Source organism: Microcaecilia unicolor, chromosome 1 (assembly GCF_901765095.1).
Source record: "Microcaecilia unicolor chromosome 1, aMicUni1.1, whole genome shotgun sequence".
NCBI classification, from domain to species: Eukaryota; Metazoa; Chordata; class Amphibia; order Gymnophiona; family Siphonopidae; genus Microcaecilia; species Microcaecilia unicolor.
Window position 1 is genome coordinate 636,084,396 of NC_044031.1, and position 17,297 is coordinate 636,101,692.

Genomic DNA, 17,297 nt, shown 5'->3' on the forward strand with positions numbered 1-17,297 from the left:
ATGCATATACATACATACTGGAACCATAATCATCAAGGTGGTGGAGATGAAAACGGTAACAGAATTCAAAAATGCGTGGGATAAACATAAAGGAATCCTGTTCAGAAGGAATGGATCCTCAGAAGCTTAGCGGAGATTGGGTGGCAGCACCCGGTGGTGGGAGGCTGGGCTAGTGGTTGGGCAGACTTCTACGGTCTGTGTCCTGAAAATGGCAGATACAAATCAAGGTCAGGTATACACATAAAGTAGCACATATGAGTTTATCTTGTTGGGCAGACTGGATGGACCGTACAGGTCTTTCTCTGCTGTCATCTACTATGTTACTCACGTTACTCACGTCAGTTCCTGGACTAGTTGCTCTAAGAAGCAGTCATTTATTATATCTAGGAATTTTACAACCTTAGCACTCCACAGTGTGGCATTTCACTACTTAATATTGGGGTAACTGAAATCACCCATTATTATAAAGTTGCCAAATTTGCTACCTTTTCTCATTTCTGTTAACATATCTTCATCTGTCTGATCATTCTGGCCTGGTGACGGTAGTATAACCCCCTACATATATATCCTTTCCCTTCACACATGGAATTGCTATCCATAAGGATTCCACGTTGCTGTCTGTGTCGTGCAGAATTTTAATTTTGTTTCACTCAAGTTCCTCTTTAACATATAGTGCAACCCCCCTCCCTCCAATTTGATCCACCCTATTGTTATGATATAATTTTTACTCTGGTAACGTGGAGGGGCATAATTAAAAGAGGCGCCCAAGTTTTCCTGAGGGCGTCCTTGCAGGACGTCCTCAGGAAGGGGCGGGGAAACCCATATTATCGAAACAAGATGGGCGTCCATCTTTCGTTTCGATAATATGGTCGGGGACGCCAAAATCTTAACATTTAGCTCGACCTTAGAGTTGGTCGTCCTTAGAGATGGTCGTCCCTGGTTTTCAGCAATAATGGAAACCGAGGACACCCATCTCAGAAATGACCAAATCCAAGCCCTTTGGTCATGGAAGGAGCCAGCATTTGTAGTGCACTGGTCCTCCTGACATGCCAGGACACCAACCAGGCACCCTAGGGGGCACTGCAGTGGACTTCACAAATTGCTCCCAGGTGCATAGCTCCCTTACCTTGGGTGCTGAGCCCCCCAAAACCCACTCCCCACAACTGTACACCACTACCATAGCCCTTCTGGGTGAAGGGGGACACTTACATGTGGGTACAGTAGGTTTCTGGTGGGTTTTGAAGGGCTAAGCAAAACAGCAAAAGTAGAGGCTGACAAATGCGCAAACCAATAGGGAGATAATATAAAAAACCAGTTTATTCAGAATATTCATATCAAGGACCCGACATGGTCCGTGTTTCGGCGCCAAAGCACCTGCCTCAGGGGTCACAATCAAATTTCTCTGAGAAGAAGCTGATAGGCTTGAATAATTCCTTTATATATCCAAGTTAATCCACAGAGAAAACAAAAGAACAGCCAACCGATCAGCAAACACCATGTGTTAATCATTCCCAAGTCCCGCCTTCGCTATGCTTCTGACATGCTCCCTGGAATTTTGGTCATCCCTGCAACGGAAAGCAGTTGGGAATGCTCAAAATTGGCTTTTGATTATGCCGATTTGGGCGACCCTGGGAGAAGGATGCCCATCTCCCAATTTGTGTTGAAAGATGGGTGCCCTTCTCTTTCGAAAATAAGCCTGATAGTGTCCTATCTATTGTCCTCTTTCCACCAGGTCTCTGAGATACCTATTATATCTACCTCTTCATTTAGTGCTATATACTCTAACTCTCCTACTTTAATGTTTAAGGCTTCTAGCATTTGTATACAGACACTTCAAAGCATGTTTTTTCCTTGCATCTGCAAGCTGCTTAGAAGTAGACAGGGATAATTTGCAATCTTTGCTCTGTTTTACTCTTAAACACTCCTGGCTTTCTTTCAACTTTGTTGAAATCTCTCCATTGGGATTCCCTAAATATCCTGTTTCAGTGGTATCCTTCAAGGATACCTCACTCTGAACCATGCGCTCCTGAGCTACTGTCAGCTTCCCCCTCCCCAATTCTAATTTAAAAGTTGCTCTATGTCCTTTTAAATATTTAGGGCCATGTTTACTAAGCCATGCTGTAGGTACGCTAACTTTTTAGCACACACTAAAAATTAGCACGCGTTAAAAATTTGTGCACCTACAGTGCAGCATAGTAAACAGGGCCCTTAGTGTCAATAGCCTGGTTCCATCCCGGTAAGGTGGAGTCCATCCTTTTGGAAAAGGTTTCCCCTTCCCCAGAATGCTGCCCAGTGCCTAAAAAATCTAAAGCCCTCCTCCCTATATCATCATCTCATCCATGCTTTGAGACTTCAGAGCTGTGCCTTCCTCTTGGGTCCTGAACGTGGAATGGGAAAATGCTACCCTAGATGTTCTGGATTTTAGTTTTCTACCTAAGAGCCTGGCTTCCAGGACCTCCCTCCCACATTTTTCTATGTTGTTGGTACCCACATGTACCAGGACAGCTGGCTACTCCCTAGCACCGATACTTGAAAGCTGCCACCATTGCACCAGGCAGGCAAGTAACCAATTGATCCTCATGTCTACCAGCCACCCAGCTATCTACATGCCTAATGACTGAATCTTTAGCTAGTATCACCGTCCTAACCCTCTTGGGCAGAAGCCCCTGGAAACACATCCTCAATGTGAGAAGATATTGTATCCCCTGGGGGAAGGCAGGTCCTGGCTCTAGGATCACTTCCTGCCTCTCCAAGGTGATGCTGTCCCTTCAAGTGAACTTTATTTATTTATTGCATTTGTATCCCACATTTTCCCACCTATTTGCAGGTTCAATGTGGCTTACAAAAACCTGTTATGGCATCGCCATTCCAGGAGACAGGTACAATTGGTGTTACAATAAGATCATGAATGAGAAGAAAAGAGCAGAATAAAGTTAGAGAAAGGTGACTGTCAGAGTAGGGTGAAGTGGTAAGGTGTTATAATAAGCTATGGATTCTCTTTGTAGGCATTGTTGAAGAGATAGGTTTTCAGTGATTTACGAAAGTTAGTTATTTCGTTGATCGCTTTCAAGTCAGTTGGTAGTGCATTCCATAGCTGCATGCTCATATAGGAGAAGCTAGTCGCATGTGTTAGCTTGTACTTTAGTCCTTTGCAGTTGGGGAAGTGCAGATCAAGGAATTTGCGGGCTGATCTTTTAGCATTTCTTGGAGGCAGGTCCACGAGGTCTAGCATGTAGCTCGGGGCATCTCCGTGGATGATTTTGTGAACAATCATGCAGATCTTGAACGCGAAACGTTCTTTGAGTGGGAGCCAGTGAAGTTTTTCTCTTAGGGGTTTTGCTCTTTCATATCTTGATTTGCCAAATATGAGTCTTGCTGCGGTATTCTGGGCTGTTTGAAGTTTCTTGATAATCTGTTCTTTGCAGCCTGCGTATAGTGCGTTGCAGTAATCCAGATGACTTAGCACCATTGACTGTACCAGGCTACGGAAAATGGATCTCGGAAAGAAAGGTTTTACTCGTTTGAGTTTCCACATGGAGTGGAACATCTTTTTCCATTGTATTCTTCACGTGGGTTTCGAGTGTGAGGTTTCGGTCAATGGTAACTCCCAAAATTTTCAGATTGTTTGAGACTGGAAGGGAAAAGTTTGGTGTGTATATGGTGGTGAAGTTACTTGTATTATGTTGTGAGGTGAGTATAAGACATTGTGTTTTTTCTGCATTGAGTTTTAACTGGAATGCATCAGCCCAGGAGTGCATGATTTGGAGGCTTTGATTGACCTCGTTGGTGATTTCCTTTATGTCGTGTTTGAACGGGATGTAAATCGTGACATCATCTGCGTATATGTAGGGGTTGAGGTTATGATTGACTAGTAACTTGGCTAAGGGTATCATTATTAGGTTGAAGAGGGTTGGTGAGAGGGGGGATCCTTGGAGGACTCCACATTCAGGTGTCCATGGGGCTGAAATATCTTCGTTCGCTATTACTTGGTATGATCTTGTGATCAGGAATCCTCTGAACCAGTTGAGAACGTTACCTCCAACTCCAAAGTATTCAAGAATATTTAGTAATATTCCGTGGTTGACCATGTCGAAGGCACTGGACATGCCAAATTGTAGAAGGAGTATGTTATTGCTAGTTGCGATTGTTTGTTTGAATGAGTTCATTAAAGTCACTAGTACGGTTTCAGTACTGTGGTTTGAGCGGAATCCTGATTGAGACTCGTGTAGAATTGAGTATTTATTTAGGTAGTCCGTGAGTTGTTTCATCACTACGCCTTCCATGAGTTTGGTTATTAGTGGGATAGATGCTACTGGGCGATAATTGGTTAGGTCATTTGTATTTTTCTTTGCATCTTTGGGTAAAGGGGTAAGTAGAATGTTTCCTTTATCCTTAGGGAAGAGGCCATTTTGTAGCATGTAATTTAGGTGCCTTGTGAGGTCTGTTTTGAATCACTGAGGGGAAGATTTTATGAGACTAATAGGGCAGGTATCTAGTTTGCATTGCGATTTGGCGTATCTTCCAAGCAGTTGGGAGATGTTGTCCATCGAGAGTATGTCAAAATTAGTCCATGATCGGTCTGCTGGGAATTCCCCAGGTATTGGGTCTAGACATTCAAGGAGGTGTACGTAATCTGTTGTGCTGGTAGGTATCATGAGTCGTAGCTTTATAATTTTCTCTTTGAAGTAGTTTGCAAGATTGGTTACTGATGGAGTGTCTGTGTTGTTGGTAGTAACCGGTGTGGTGTTTAGTAGTTTGTTAACGAGTAGGTAGAGTTTGTGTGTATCTTTGTAGTTTGGTCCAATTTTGGTTTTATAGTATGTTCTTTTAGTTTGTCTGATGCTGTATTTGTATTTTCTTTGTAGTTGTTTCCAGTCGTTAAATGTGGCAGCACAGAGGTTGCCAGACTACAGATGGGACTTCTCTATTATGTACCTGTAGGCCTCCTCTATATATATATCTCTCTACCTTATCTCCTCCAAGTCTGCTACCCTAGCCTCCAGGGATCAGACCCATTCTTTGAGTGCTAGGAGCTCTTTGCACCGAGTATACACATATGACTTCTCACCAGCTGGGAGATAATAAAACATATACACTCAGTGCAAAAGACTGTGTAACTCCCATCTTGCTGCTAGACTGCTGCCTGCATCTGATTATTGATAATTTCTTAATTAAGTTTCTAATCGAGTAGGAATTTTTAGACTGAAGTCCCCTACAATTGGATGACCAGATAGATATTCCTTCTATGCACTGGGAAATATTCTTTTCAGTAAAGCTGTAAAACATTACAGATATATTACAAACAACCAATGATTTGTAGTCTGAATTTTGTGGCAACATCTTATGTAAACTTTTTAAGGGATATATTGGTGATTTTTTTTAAAGATTTGGACAGGATCCAGCTTATAATCGAAAGTGATCACCGGCCATCTTCCGACACAAATCGGGAGATGGCCGGCGATTTTTTAAAAGCGGCGAAATCGGTATAATCGAAAGCGGCATTTTTGACTGCATCGCCGCTTTCCCGTCGCTTCGCCGGCAAAAGTTCAAGGGGGCGTGTCGGTAGATTAGTGAAGGCAGGACATGGGCGGGCATGGGCGTGGCTACCAGATGGCCGGCTTTCGCCGATAATGGAAAAAAAAAAGCGGCGTTAAGCAGTATTTCGCCGGCTTTACTTGGTCCTTTTATTTTCACGACCAAGCCTCAAAAAGGTGCCCCAACTGACCAGATGACCACTGGAGGGAATGGGGGATGACCTCCCCATACTACCCCAGTGGTCACCAATCCCCTTCCAAACTAAAAAAATAAAACTAAAAACCTTTTTTGCCAGCCTGTATGCCAGCCTCAAATGCCGTACTCACCTCCATGACAGCAGAATGTGTTGTATCCTCCGACAGCCTTTCCCTGGTTGCGATGTGGCTCTCAGGTGACTGTGACACCTTTTCTGTTAGGTGCCCTGCAGAGTCACATTAGCAATGCATTGTGGTGGGTGTAGGGTACTGGGCTCTACTCCCATGGTGCTTCCCCCCCCCTGCTAACTAGGCCAGAGTGTGCCCTGTTTTGTTTCCTATTGTAGTCCATGCGGTAGTGGCCATTTTTGTAAGCCACTTTTAGATCCCTTTCCTGTGTTACCCTCGTCAGACAACGTAGTTCTTACCTTGAATGGTGCTGAAAGAGGGCATTGTACACCATTGTGCCAGCTCTGATCTACTGCTAATCTTAGTACCAGGGGACTCTTTGCCAGTGGGGCACAACCTCTGATCTGCAGTTAACTGTGAGTAAATGTGCTTGTTTCAAGAAAGGACTTTTTCAGAGAGATGTCTTCAGGTGTGAACTGGTATGCCAAAGTTATACAGCAGCAATAAGTCCTAGAGGCTGTATGCAGGTCCCTGGAACAATTTTAGTGGGTGCAGTACATTTGTGGCTAGTGGGTTTGGGGGGGGGGGGGGGTTGGGGGGCTCAGCTCCCAAAGTAAGGGAGCTATGCACGTGGGAGCTTTTCTGAAGTCCAGCACAGTGACCCCTAGGGTGGCTGGTTGGTGTCCTGGCATGTCAGGGGGGCCAGTGCACTAAAAATGCTGGGTCCTCCCACGGCCAAATGCCTTGAATTTGGCCGGGGTTTGAGATGGCCGACATAACTTTCCATTATCGCTGAAAAACAAACCCGGCCATCTCAAACCCGGCAAACTCCACGGCATTTGGCCGGCCATCTTTTTCGATAATACGGTTCCGACCAGCTGTAGCGATCTATTTGGCTGGCGATGTTCGATTATGCCCCTCAATATCACTTAATTATAGTGTGATTCCTATATCTTTAATGTGATCAGCAGTTAAACCAGTGATAAAAAACAAAACAAAAAGAAAAAGATGAGTCAAAAGCTGACTGTTCCAATTAACAACCAATTTCTAATATGGTTAACAGGGTAAGATAATTGAAAAGGCAATACAGGAACAGTTAGACGGTTCTTGAGCATCTAATAAGATCTTGGACCTATGGAGCACGGGTCCAAAACCGGTCATAGCCCTGAAACCTTTGTAGAATCTGTATTAGATTCAGTTTTAATGGGTTTGGGAGATCATAATATAGCTTATCTCTTTTATTTATGGATGTCTCATCAGAAGTTGATTCAGTGTGTATAGACGTTAATATCTAGACTAGAACTGGAGCGATTATATTAACAAAGATGGCATCATACCTCACAAATAGATCTCAACAGGGACATTTGTATGCTGAACAGTCAATGTGGTATACTGCCTCACCTCATGAGCAGTTCCACAAATTACTCCATTCAATGGAAAGTTTTAAAGATTTAATGCCACTGATATTCTTTATTTTTTCTTCCGTTTACTATTAAGATGATGTGATATCTTCTAGCATAGTTTAGAAGTTTTCACATTATCTGGAATGGCTCACTAAGGGCCTTTTTACTAAAGGGTTGCCATGTGGCAACCCAGAACTACCGCTGGCCCAAAGTGGGAGCCGGCGGTAGTTCTGCTCCCATCAGCAGAAAAATATTTCCGCAGGGGGTTACTCGGCAGTAATTGGCAAGCATCATGCACTGTCCGGTTACCACTGGGTTAGGGCTGGATCCCTTATCACCAAGTCAATGGGTGGCAGTAAGAGCTTCCCCCGAAATGGCCGCACGGCATACATGAACTTACCACATGGCCATTTCATTTTTGGCTATTTTCACCCACTGCGGTAAAAGGGGCCCTGGCGCATGGCAAAAACGACTGCTGCTGGTAACGCAGGACTGTTATTACTGCAGCTTACTAAAAGGGCCTCTAAAACTTGGTCAAATATAAATTTCCAAAAGTAATATTGCCCCCTCCCCTTCTCCAAAAGTGTTGATTGAGAGAAAATTAGAGAAGTGTGATCTAGGGGCCCTTTTACTAGGGCACAGTAGGCCTAATGTGTACCTACTGTGTGGTAAAAGAGCACTTCCTTGGCACACACACTGAAGTGTCCCGTAATAGTTTTGGGGTTAGCGTGTGCTAATCCCGCATCAAAAAAATATATTCCTTGGCACACACACTGAAGTGTCCCGTAATAGTTTGTGGGTTAGCGTGTGCTAATCCCGCATCAAAAAAAATATATTTTTTTGGCACAGGAGGCATGTCTGGGAGTGAAGAGTAGGCATGCCTGTCGTAATCTTGTAATGCGGGCACATTACTGTGTGTGCTACCCAATTACTGCGTGAGCCCTTACTGCCTCCTAAATAGGCAGCAGTAAGGGCTCTCAGTGGTAATGGCCATTCACTAATGGGAAGATTAGCATGTGGCCATTAAAAAAACTCCAACCACGGCCATTTTTCAGATGCGCTAGAAAGTGGATGGAGCATATGGGAAACCCATGTGCTAATCGCAGCGCTGGACAGTTTGTAGTGCAGTTTGGTAAAATGAACCCCTAGTTAGTTACAGAAGTTCATTACTTGGGGTTTGTACTTGATACAAATTTGACTATGAGAGTTCAAGTTTTAAAAGTTTGTATGTGGTCCATCTTTCAAACTAAAAACAGTGAGGACGTAAGATAATTTAAGACTGGTGATGGAATCATTAATTTCATTGTATCTTGACTACTGTAATATCTTATATTTAGAACCCCCTGGAGATAGTAATAAAATCATTAGAGTTGATCTAAAATGCTACCACACTTTTAATATGTAGAGGAGTGGTTAGGGTGGTGGACTTTGGTCCTGGGGAACTGAGGAACTGAGTTCAATTCCCACTTCAGGCACAGGCAGCTCCTTGTGACTCTGGGCAAGTCACTTAACCCTCCATTGCCCCATGTAAGCCGCATTGAGCCTGCCATGAGTGGGAAAGTGCGGGGTACAAATGTAACAATAAAATAAACATATTATTTCAGTATTGCAAGAGTTACACTGGCTCCCAGTAAAATTTAGGTCCAAGTTTCGATATCTCTGTTTAGTTTTTTTTTTTTAATCATATTTAGTTTAGTTTAGTTTATTAATTTGTATTTTGCTATTACTTAAGTGGATACCAAATTTAAACATGAGAGCATTTTCCATCTCACAGATAGGCTGCAGAGAATACCTTCTCCTGCTTTAGACTTAGCCTGGCCTCAGAATGACATCCTATAGTATATCTCCTATCAAACTGAGCTCTCTTTTTCATCAAGCACTGCCATTTCCTCCCCTCACCCTCCCCACTGACAGTTTGAACTTCGTGGGTGTGGCTTGGATCTCTTTCAGGGAGAGAAAACTAACAACTTATAGCAGCAGCTTCAGAGAGCATTTTCCATCTCACAGATAGGCTGCAGAGAATACCTTCTCCTGCTTTAGACTTAGCCTGGCCTCAGAATGACATCCTATAGTATATCTCCTATCAAACTGAGCTCTCTTTTTCATCAAGCACTGCCATTTCCTCCCCTCACCCTCCCCACTGACAGTTTGAACTTCGTGGGTGTGGCTTGGATCTCTTTCAGGGAGAGAAAACTAACAACTTATAGCAGCAGCTTCAGAGAGCATTTTCCATCTCACAGATAGGCTGCAGAGAATACCTTCTCCTGCTTTAGACTTAGCCTGGCCTCAGAATGACATCCTATAGTATATCTCCTATCAAACTGAGCTCTCTTTTTCATCAAGCACTGCCATTTCCTCCCCTCACCCTCCCCACTGACAGTTTGAACTTCGTGGGTGTGGCTTGGATCTCTTTCAGGGAGAGAAAACTAACAACTTATAGCAGCAGCTTCAGAGAGCATTTTCCATCTCACAGATAGGCTGCAGAGAATACCTTCTCCTGCTTTAGACTTAGCCTGGCCTCAGAATGACATCCTATAGTATATCTCCTATCAAACTGAGCTCTCTTTTTCATCAAGCACTGCCATTTCCTCCCCTCACCCTCCCCACTGACAGTTTGAACTTCGTGGGTGTGGCTTGGATCTCTTTCAGGGAGAGAAAACTAACAACTTATAGCAGCAGCTTCAGAGAGCATTTTCCATCTCACAGATAGGCTGCAGAGAATACCTTCTCCTGCTTTAGACTTAGCCTGGCCTCAGAATGACATCCTATAGTATATCTCCTATCAAACTGAGCTCTCTTTTTCATCAAGCACTGCCATTTCCTCCCCTCACCCTCCCCACTGACAGTTTGAACTTCGTGGGTGTGGCTTGGATCTCTTTCAGGGAGAGAAAACTAACAACTTATAGCAGCAGCTTCAGAGAGCATTTTCCATCTCACAGATAGGCTGCAGAGAATACCTTCTCCTGCTTTAGACTTAGCCTGGCCTCAGAATGACATCCTATAGTATATCTCCTATCAAACTGAGCTCTCTTTTTCATCAAGCACTGCCATTTCCTCCCCTCACCCTCCCCACTGACAGTTTGAACTTCGTGGGTGTGGCTTGGATCTCTTTCAGGGAGAGAAAACTAACAACTTATAGCAGCAGCTTCAGAGAGCATTTTCCATCTCACAGATAGGCTGCAGAGAATACCTTCTCCTGCTTTAGACTTAGCCTGGCCTCAGAATGACATCCTATAGTATATCTCCTATCAAACTGAGCTCTCTTTTTCATCAAGCACTGCCATTTCCTCCCCTCACCGTCCCCACTGACAGTTTGAACTTCGTGGGTGTGGCTTGGATCTCTTTCAGGGAGAGAAAACTAACAACTTATAGCAGCAGCTTCAGAGAGCATTTTCCATCTCACAGATAGGCTGCAGAGAATACCTTCTCCTGCTTTAGACTTAGCCTGGCCTCAGAATGACATCCTATAGTATATCTCCTATCAAACTGAGCTCTCTTTTTCATCAAGCACTGCCATTTCCTCCCCTCACCCTCCCCACTGACAGTTTGAACTTCGTGGGTGTGGCTTGGATCTCTTTCAGGGAGAGAAAACTAACAACTTATAGCAGCAGCTTCAGAGAGCATTTTCCATCTCACAGATAGGCTGCAGAGAATACCTTCTCCTGCTTCCACCCACCCTACCCCTCTACCCACCCACCCCTAGAGTGACATGTCTTATATAACCTCCCTATCAACCCACTCATTACTTTACCTCACCCATTTCTATTCTTCTATCACCTTCTCCCACTACTCCAACCAGAGTTACACCTAATCACACTGACCACCCTTCAACATCTTCTGTCCTTCTGTGACTGTTCTCTTGTGCTTGACTGCTTAAATATTTTAAATTTAAATGCTTTACTTTTTGTCTATTAGATTGTAAGCTCTTTGAGCAGGGACTGTCTTTCTTCTGTGTTTGTACAGCGCTGCGTACACTTTGTAGCGCTCTAGAAATGTTAAATAGTAGTAGTAGTAGTAAACATACAAAATATAAACTATAATTAACATGCAATAAAAACCAAACTCCAGAATCAATCACGTAAACAATTTGTTTTCCTCTAACCTGTCTAAAACCTGGAGTTCCTTTCTGTTTCAAATATTTTTATTTGTATTGTGAACCACTATGCTGTATTGTATGAATAGTAGTATATCAAATAAATTATAACCATTTCATAAACAATTATATATAATAAACTATATTTAGAATTACAGAGAGAATTAAGATATTTTTTAACAGTGTTATGTATGCTCACGCCCATTACGATCAAGTCAGCAAGAGCAGACCCAGTAACAGCCACCACCATTGAACATACCCAGTATAAGTTCAACCAGAAAGTTTACCTTGTTAGTATTAGGTATTTTTCTGACCACACTTAACTAATTAACCAGATGTTTCTAAAATCTGTGCTATCAAGTTAAGTTTTGCTCCTTCCCATAGCTAATCAGTTAACTTTGTCTGAATTTCTCCTTGTTCATATAAAATGTAACTGGTTTATTGGGTGGGAAGATCAGCAGTAATGAACTGGAATGACTTGTGAAAGAATCATTGAAGAAAGACAAAGGACATAAAAATGAACAGGGATGGATTAAAGATGATAGCACCTGTAGACAGAGGTCTGGTGAGGTGGAGATTCCTCTAAAGACTGGACAATGGAGTAGGGGCAATGAAACTCCAGAATTTGTCTTTGTTGCCTACACTTATGCTGTGATAGAATAAAAAATAAATATGGCCTGTTAAAGGTTTTTATTTCCTCACTGGATTTTCCATACATAAACTGTAACTTTGAAGATGGAATTGGCTTGAACTCACACCTTTCTCAGAAACTCAATACATTCAGGTACACATGACATTTTTCTTGTCCATGAAGGGCTTATAATCTGCCAATGGAGAGCAATGAGATTTGCCCAGGATCACAAGAACCATTGCCATCTCCATATTGAATTGTATACTCTTAATTTATGTAAGCCACATTGCGCCTGCTTATGTGGGAAAGTGTGGGGTACAAATGCACCAAAATAAAATAAATAAATAAATAAATAAATAAATTAGATTACTTCACTTTAGAGTTATAGATGTCCATTCAGTGACTCATGATTACTCAAAATGTAACATTTACCTTATAAACCCTCTGACTGCTTTGAAGAATTGTTTCCATACCTTCACGAAGGCTGCTTTTACCTCTTTGTTCCTCAGGCTATAAATCAGGGGGTTTAACATGGGGATCAGCACTGCATAAAATACTGAAACTACTCTGTCCTGCTCCATTGAATAACTTGAAGCAGGTCGTAAATACATGAAAAAAACAGTCCCATAGAATATCAACACAGCAGTGAAGTGGGAAGCACAAGTTTTGAACGCTTTGTGTCTTCCTTCAGCAGAGCGAATCCTCAGGATGCTGGAGAGAATATAGGTGTAAGAGATTAAGATTGCTGTAAAGGTTGATATAGTGTTGAACCCAACAAAAATGAAAAGTGCAAGTTCACTGACAGAGGTGTCTGAGCAGGTAAGCATCAAGAGTGCAGGAACATCACAGAAATAGTGATTAATTACATTGGACCCACAATAGGACAAGTGAAAAGTACAAACTGTATGTATTAGGGCATTACAAAAGCCAGCCATATAAGCTGCACTCAGCATCTGAATGCACAGTCTTCTGCTCATAATGACAGGATAAAGCAATGGATTACAGATTGCCACATATCGATCATACGCCATCACTGCCAGTAGAAAACACTCTGTGGTAGCAAAAACAGCATAAAAATACAGTTGTACAGCACAACTAAGGAAGGAGATGATCTTCTGCTCTGCCAGGAGAGTTTGCAGGGTTTTGGGAGTAATGGCTGAAGAATAACAGATATCTATGAAAGACAAATGAAAGAGGAAAAAGTACATTGGAGTCTGCAGGTGCGCATCCAACCTAGTTACAAGAATGATACCAATATTGCCCAGCAGGGTAATAATATAGACCAGAAGGAAGAGCACAAAGAGTGGAATTTGGAGCTTTGGATCACGAGTGAGTCCAAGTAGAATGAACTCAGTCACTGACGTCTGGTTCCTGCTTCCATTTATCATTTTCATTGTGTCTGTTGATAGAAGAAATCAGATTTGAACTAAGCTTACATAATGATTTCTTGTTTCTAAATGTGCAGCAGAATAGTGTCATGTTATAATCAAAGCAGGCTTAGTTTCATTTTCAGTACACAGTGTTGTAAAAAAAAAGGAAGCTATGTAAACGTTTGACAGATGCAAAAATAAGTTATAAGTGTAGGACTGATTAGATGTTAAGGGTCCTTTTAACTAAAAATTAGTGCATGCTAAATGCTAAGAGGCCCATAGGTATAAATAGGCTTTTTAGCGTTCAGCTCACACTAATTCCTTTAGAGTGTGCTAAGCTTTAGTGAAAGGGTTCGTAAATTTGTCAGATTTAGAGTTTTCAAAGATATAAAGTTCAGTCATCCTTATCAACTGTCTTTGGCAACTAAGGAGCCTCTGTTCTTTTTATTGTATGTGTGTTTCCAGATCTTTGTTGGGGTCAATTTACAAAGCAGTGCTATAAAGTGGCCTGTGCTGAGACCACTTTTAGGGGCCCTTTTACTAAGATGTGTAGGCACCTACGCGAGTACAATAAGTGTCAAATTAGAACTTGCGCCTGGCTACTGTGTGCCCTGGGAGGTAATTCTAATTTTTATGCACGTCCAAAACGTGTGGCAGAAAATAATTTCTATTTTCTACCACATGGTTCTAAGCAGGCGGTAATCAGCAGTGTATGCTTGCTGACGATTACCGCACAGTCAACGTGTGAGACCTTACCACTAACAGGCTCATTTTCAAAAGAGGTGAACGTCCATCTTCCGACATAAATCGGTACTTGGACGTCTATCTCGCAGAGACGTCCAAATCGGTATAATCGAAACCTGATTTTGGACGTCTCTAACTGAAGTCCGTCGCAAGGACGTACAAATTTCAAGGGGGCGTTTCAGAGGCGTGTTGAAGGCGGGACTTGGGCATTCCTAAGACTTGGACGTCTTTGACCCATAATCGAAAAAAGCAGAGACGTCCATGCCTATAACTTGGACGTTTTCACCTGGATGTGTGGTAACTAACCCCCTCCCATCCTCAAAAAACATCATTAAAAATATTACGTGCCAGCCTCTATGCCAGCCTCAGATGTCATACTCAGGTCCAAGACAGCGCATGCAGGTCCCTGGAGCAGTTTTAGTGGGTGTAGTGCACTTCAGAGAGGCAGACCCAGGCCCAGATCCCCCCTACCTGTTACATTTGTGAAGGAAACCCAACAGAAACCCTCTGTACCCACATATAGGTGCCCCTTCACCCTTAAGGGCTATGGTAGTGGTGTACAGTTGGGGGTAGTGGATTTTTGGGGAGTTTTGGAGGGCTTAGTACACAAGATAAGGGAGCTGTGTACCTTGGAGCATTTTATGAAGTCCACTGCAGTGCCCCTTAGGGTGCCCAATTGCTCTCCTGGCATGTCAGGGGGACCAGTGTACAAAAGCTGGCTCCTCTCACGCTTGCATTTGGACGTTTTTGACTTTGACGTCTTTGGTTTTGAAAATAGCCGAAAGTCAAAGACATCCAAATCTAAGGACGTCCTTGGTATTTTCGAAACGAAAGATGGACGTCCATTTTTTTCAAAAATATGCTTTTCCCCGCCTCAGGATTTGGACGTTTTACAAAGATGTCCAAATCCCAACTTAGACGTTTCTTTCGAAAATGTCCCTCTATGTCATACTTTGTATTCTTATTTCAATATTTTTACTGCTATAATTGTCTACCGCTTATGTTTGACTTATTCTTAATCTACATCACCTTGAATGAATTCCTTCAAAAAGGCTGTAAAGAAATCCTAATAGAGAAATAAAGAAATAAATTTACCACTATCACTTCTTGCCTTCAACCAGTTTCATTTTTTCCCTCTTTACTGATATTTAAAGATTTCTTTTAATAGCAAACAGACAAGATCATTGTAGGGAAAGGTATTAAGAGACACTTTAGCTACTATTACCAGAGATACCACAAGCTGTGGTAAAAGGGGGCCTGCGGTGGCATCAGTGCGTAGATTTGCAATGCACCAAGGCCCTCTTTTACCTCAGTGGGTAAATGGTTGTTTTTGGCGAAAAAAAGAAATGTCCCTGTGCTAATCATAGGGATTGCCGAGTGGCCATTTCCAGGGAGGGGGGGGGGGGGGGAACCCTTGCCACTATCTATTTTGATGACAGTAAGTGCTCCTGTGCAAAGCCAGCAGTAACTGAGCAGCATATGGTGATGCCTCATTATTGCCAGATAAGTCCTGGTGCTACAAAAATAAAAAAACAATTTTAGTCTTGCTGGAAATGGGAACTATTGCCAGGCTCCTGTGGTAGCCTTGCTATAGTTTCCATTTGGCATATGACAATTTATTTAGATTTTGCTCACACCTTTTTCAGTAGTAGCTCAAGGTGAGTTACATGCAGGTACTCTGGATATTTCTCTGTCCCAGGAGGGCTCACAATCTAAGTTTGTACCTGAGGCAATGGAGGGTTAGGTGATTTGCCCAAGATCACAAGAAGCAGCAGCGGGATTTGAACCAGCCACCTCTGGATTAACAAGACTGGTGTTCTAACCATTAGGCCACTTCTTCACTCCAGTAGCTCTATTGTGGCATTGTAAAAGGGATGGGACTTGATATACTGCCTTTCTGTGCTTTTTGCAACTATATTCAAAGTGTTTTACAAGCATATACAGGTACTTATTTGTACCTAAGGCAATGGAGGATTAAGTGACTTACCCAGAGTCACAAGGAGCAGCACTGGGAATTAAACCCATTTCCCCACTGCTGCACTAACCACTAGGCTACTCTGCTCCTAAGTGGTTTGGTCAAAGAATGATGGGATATGGCCTTGGGAATGCTGGGAGACAATCTAGGCTACTACTCCCAAAAGTGCACAGTGTCTTACATACCTGGACACACAATACAAATTTTTGTTCATCAACCAGTCAATCAATTTAGGGCTATACTAAAAAAAAATTTATTTATGTCACTTATGCACAACCATATCTAATGCTGTCCTATGATACAACTCTCTAGTCACCCAGTCAAACAATTCATAGATAGTTCTACTGTCAAATCCTACCTCTAGAAGAACCAGACTGGTAAAACCTTCAATACAGTTTAGATGATTTGTTTGCTAAATTGTTTTCAGTTTGCATGTTGGTTTTTCAATTGCAATTCATTGTAAAATATTACATAACAAATCATAAATATTGTTAAAAATTTTTAAAAAATCATAAATATTGTTTCACTTTTCCCGATAGAGTATTTATGACAGCATTCTTATGAACTTTATAGCATCTTAATGATCTTGTACCTAGATCCTAACACAAAATATATAGTTTCTTCAGTGGGAGGTGGGACATGATTTTTAGAGTTCTTCATACCCCAGAGAATTAGACAAGAAAAACATAATCATTGCAATTATATCTCATAATATTCAGTAATTGGACTAATTCCTTCAGGGCACAGCTCTATTTACTTCAAATTTTGGATTTTGTTTTTAGTATTCTTTCCAACCCAATGAAACACAGTAAACAAATTGTAGATAAGGGCTTGAAAATATCTCTGACTGTCATTGCACTGTGTTGTAGGAATAACACAAAGGAAAGTGGCACAATTACTTGGCAGAAGCATTTACACACTGTAATGTCCAGGGATGTGTTATCTCTACTCCCTCTGGATTTGGGATGAAATGACTGGACTATACTAACATAGGCAGGCTGCTTTCCCTCTCGCTCTCGCCCTCGCTTTTCCCCTAGCGCACTCACAGACCAAACATGAGACAGGTTTTGGGAATAAATGGCCACAGCTTTTATTGAAAAGACATTAAACAATCCCTAGGAAGCACCCGAGCCTTGGGTTTGCCGATGCGGATGCTTGCGCTTTCCGCCATAGCTTATCCAGCTAGACAGCAAGCATCCCAGCCCATGCTGCGGCCAGCCTTA

At 42.3% G+C, this 17,297-nt stretch overlaps 1 protein-coding gene across 1 annotated transcript; it reads right to left on the bottom strand.

Moving 5' to 3' along the window:
* Positions 1 to 6,791: 6,791 nt before the first annotated feature.
* On the bottom strand, positions 6,792 to 13,379 carry LOC115460627 (olfactory receptor 1020-like). The gene is made up of 2 exons (XM_030190398.1): positions 12,459 to 13,379; positions 6,792 to 6,905 (listed from the first exon to the last, which is right to left on the bottom strand). The coding sequence occupies exons 1-2, from the start codon at positions 13,377 to 13,379 to the stop codon at positions 6,792 to 6,794; spliced, it is 1,035 nt and encodes a 344-aa protein (XP_030046258.1).
* Positions 13,380 to 17,297: the final 3,918 nt, after the last annotated feature.

Coding starts and splice junctions, on each gene's coding strand:
- LOC115460627 (XM_030190398.1), bottom strand. CDS start 13,379: ATGAAAATGATAAATGGAAGCAGGAACCAGACGTCAGTGACTGAGTTC. Junction 6,906..12,458: donor TAAAAGCAGCCTTCGTGAAG/GTATGGAAACAA, acceptor TAACCATATTAG/AAATTGGTTGTTAATTGGAA.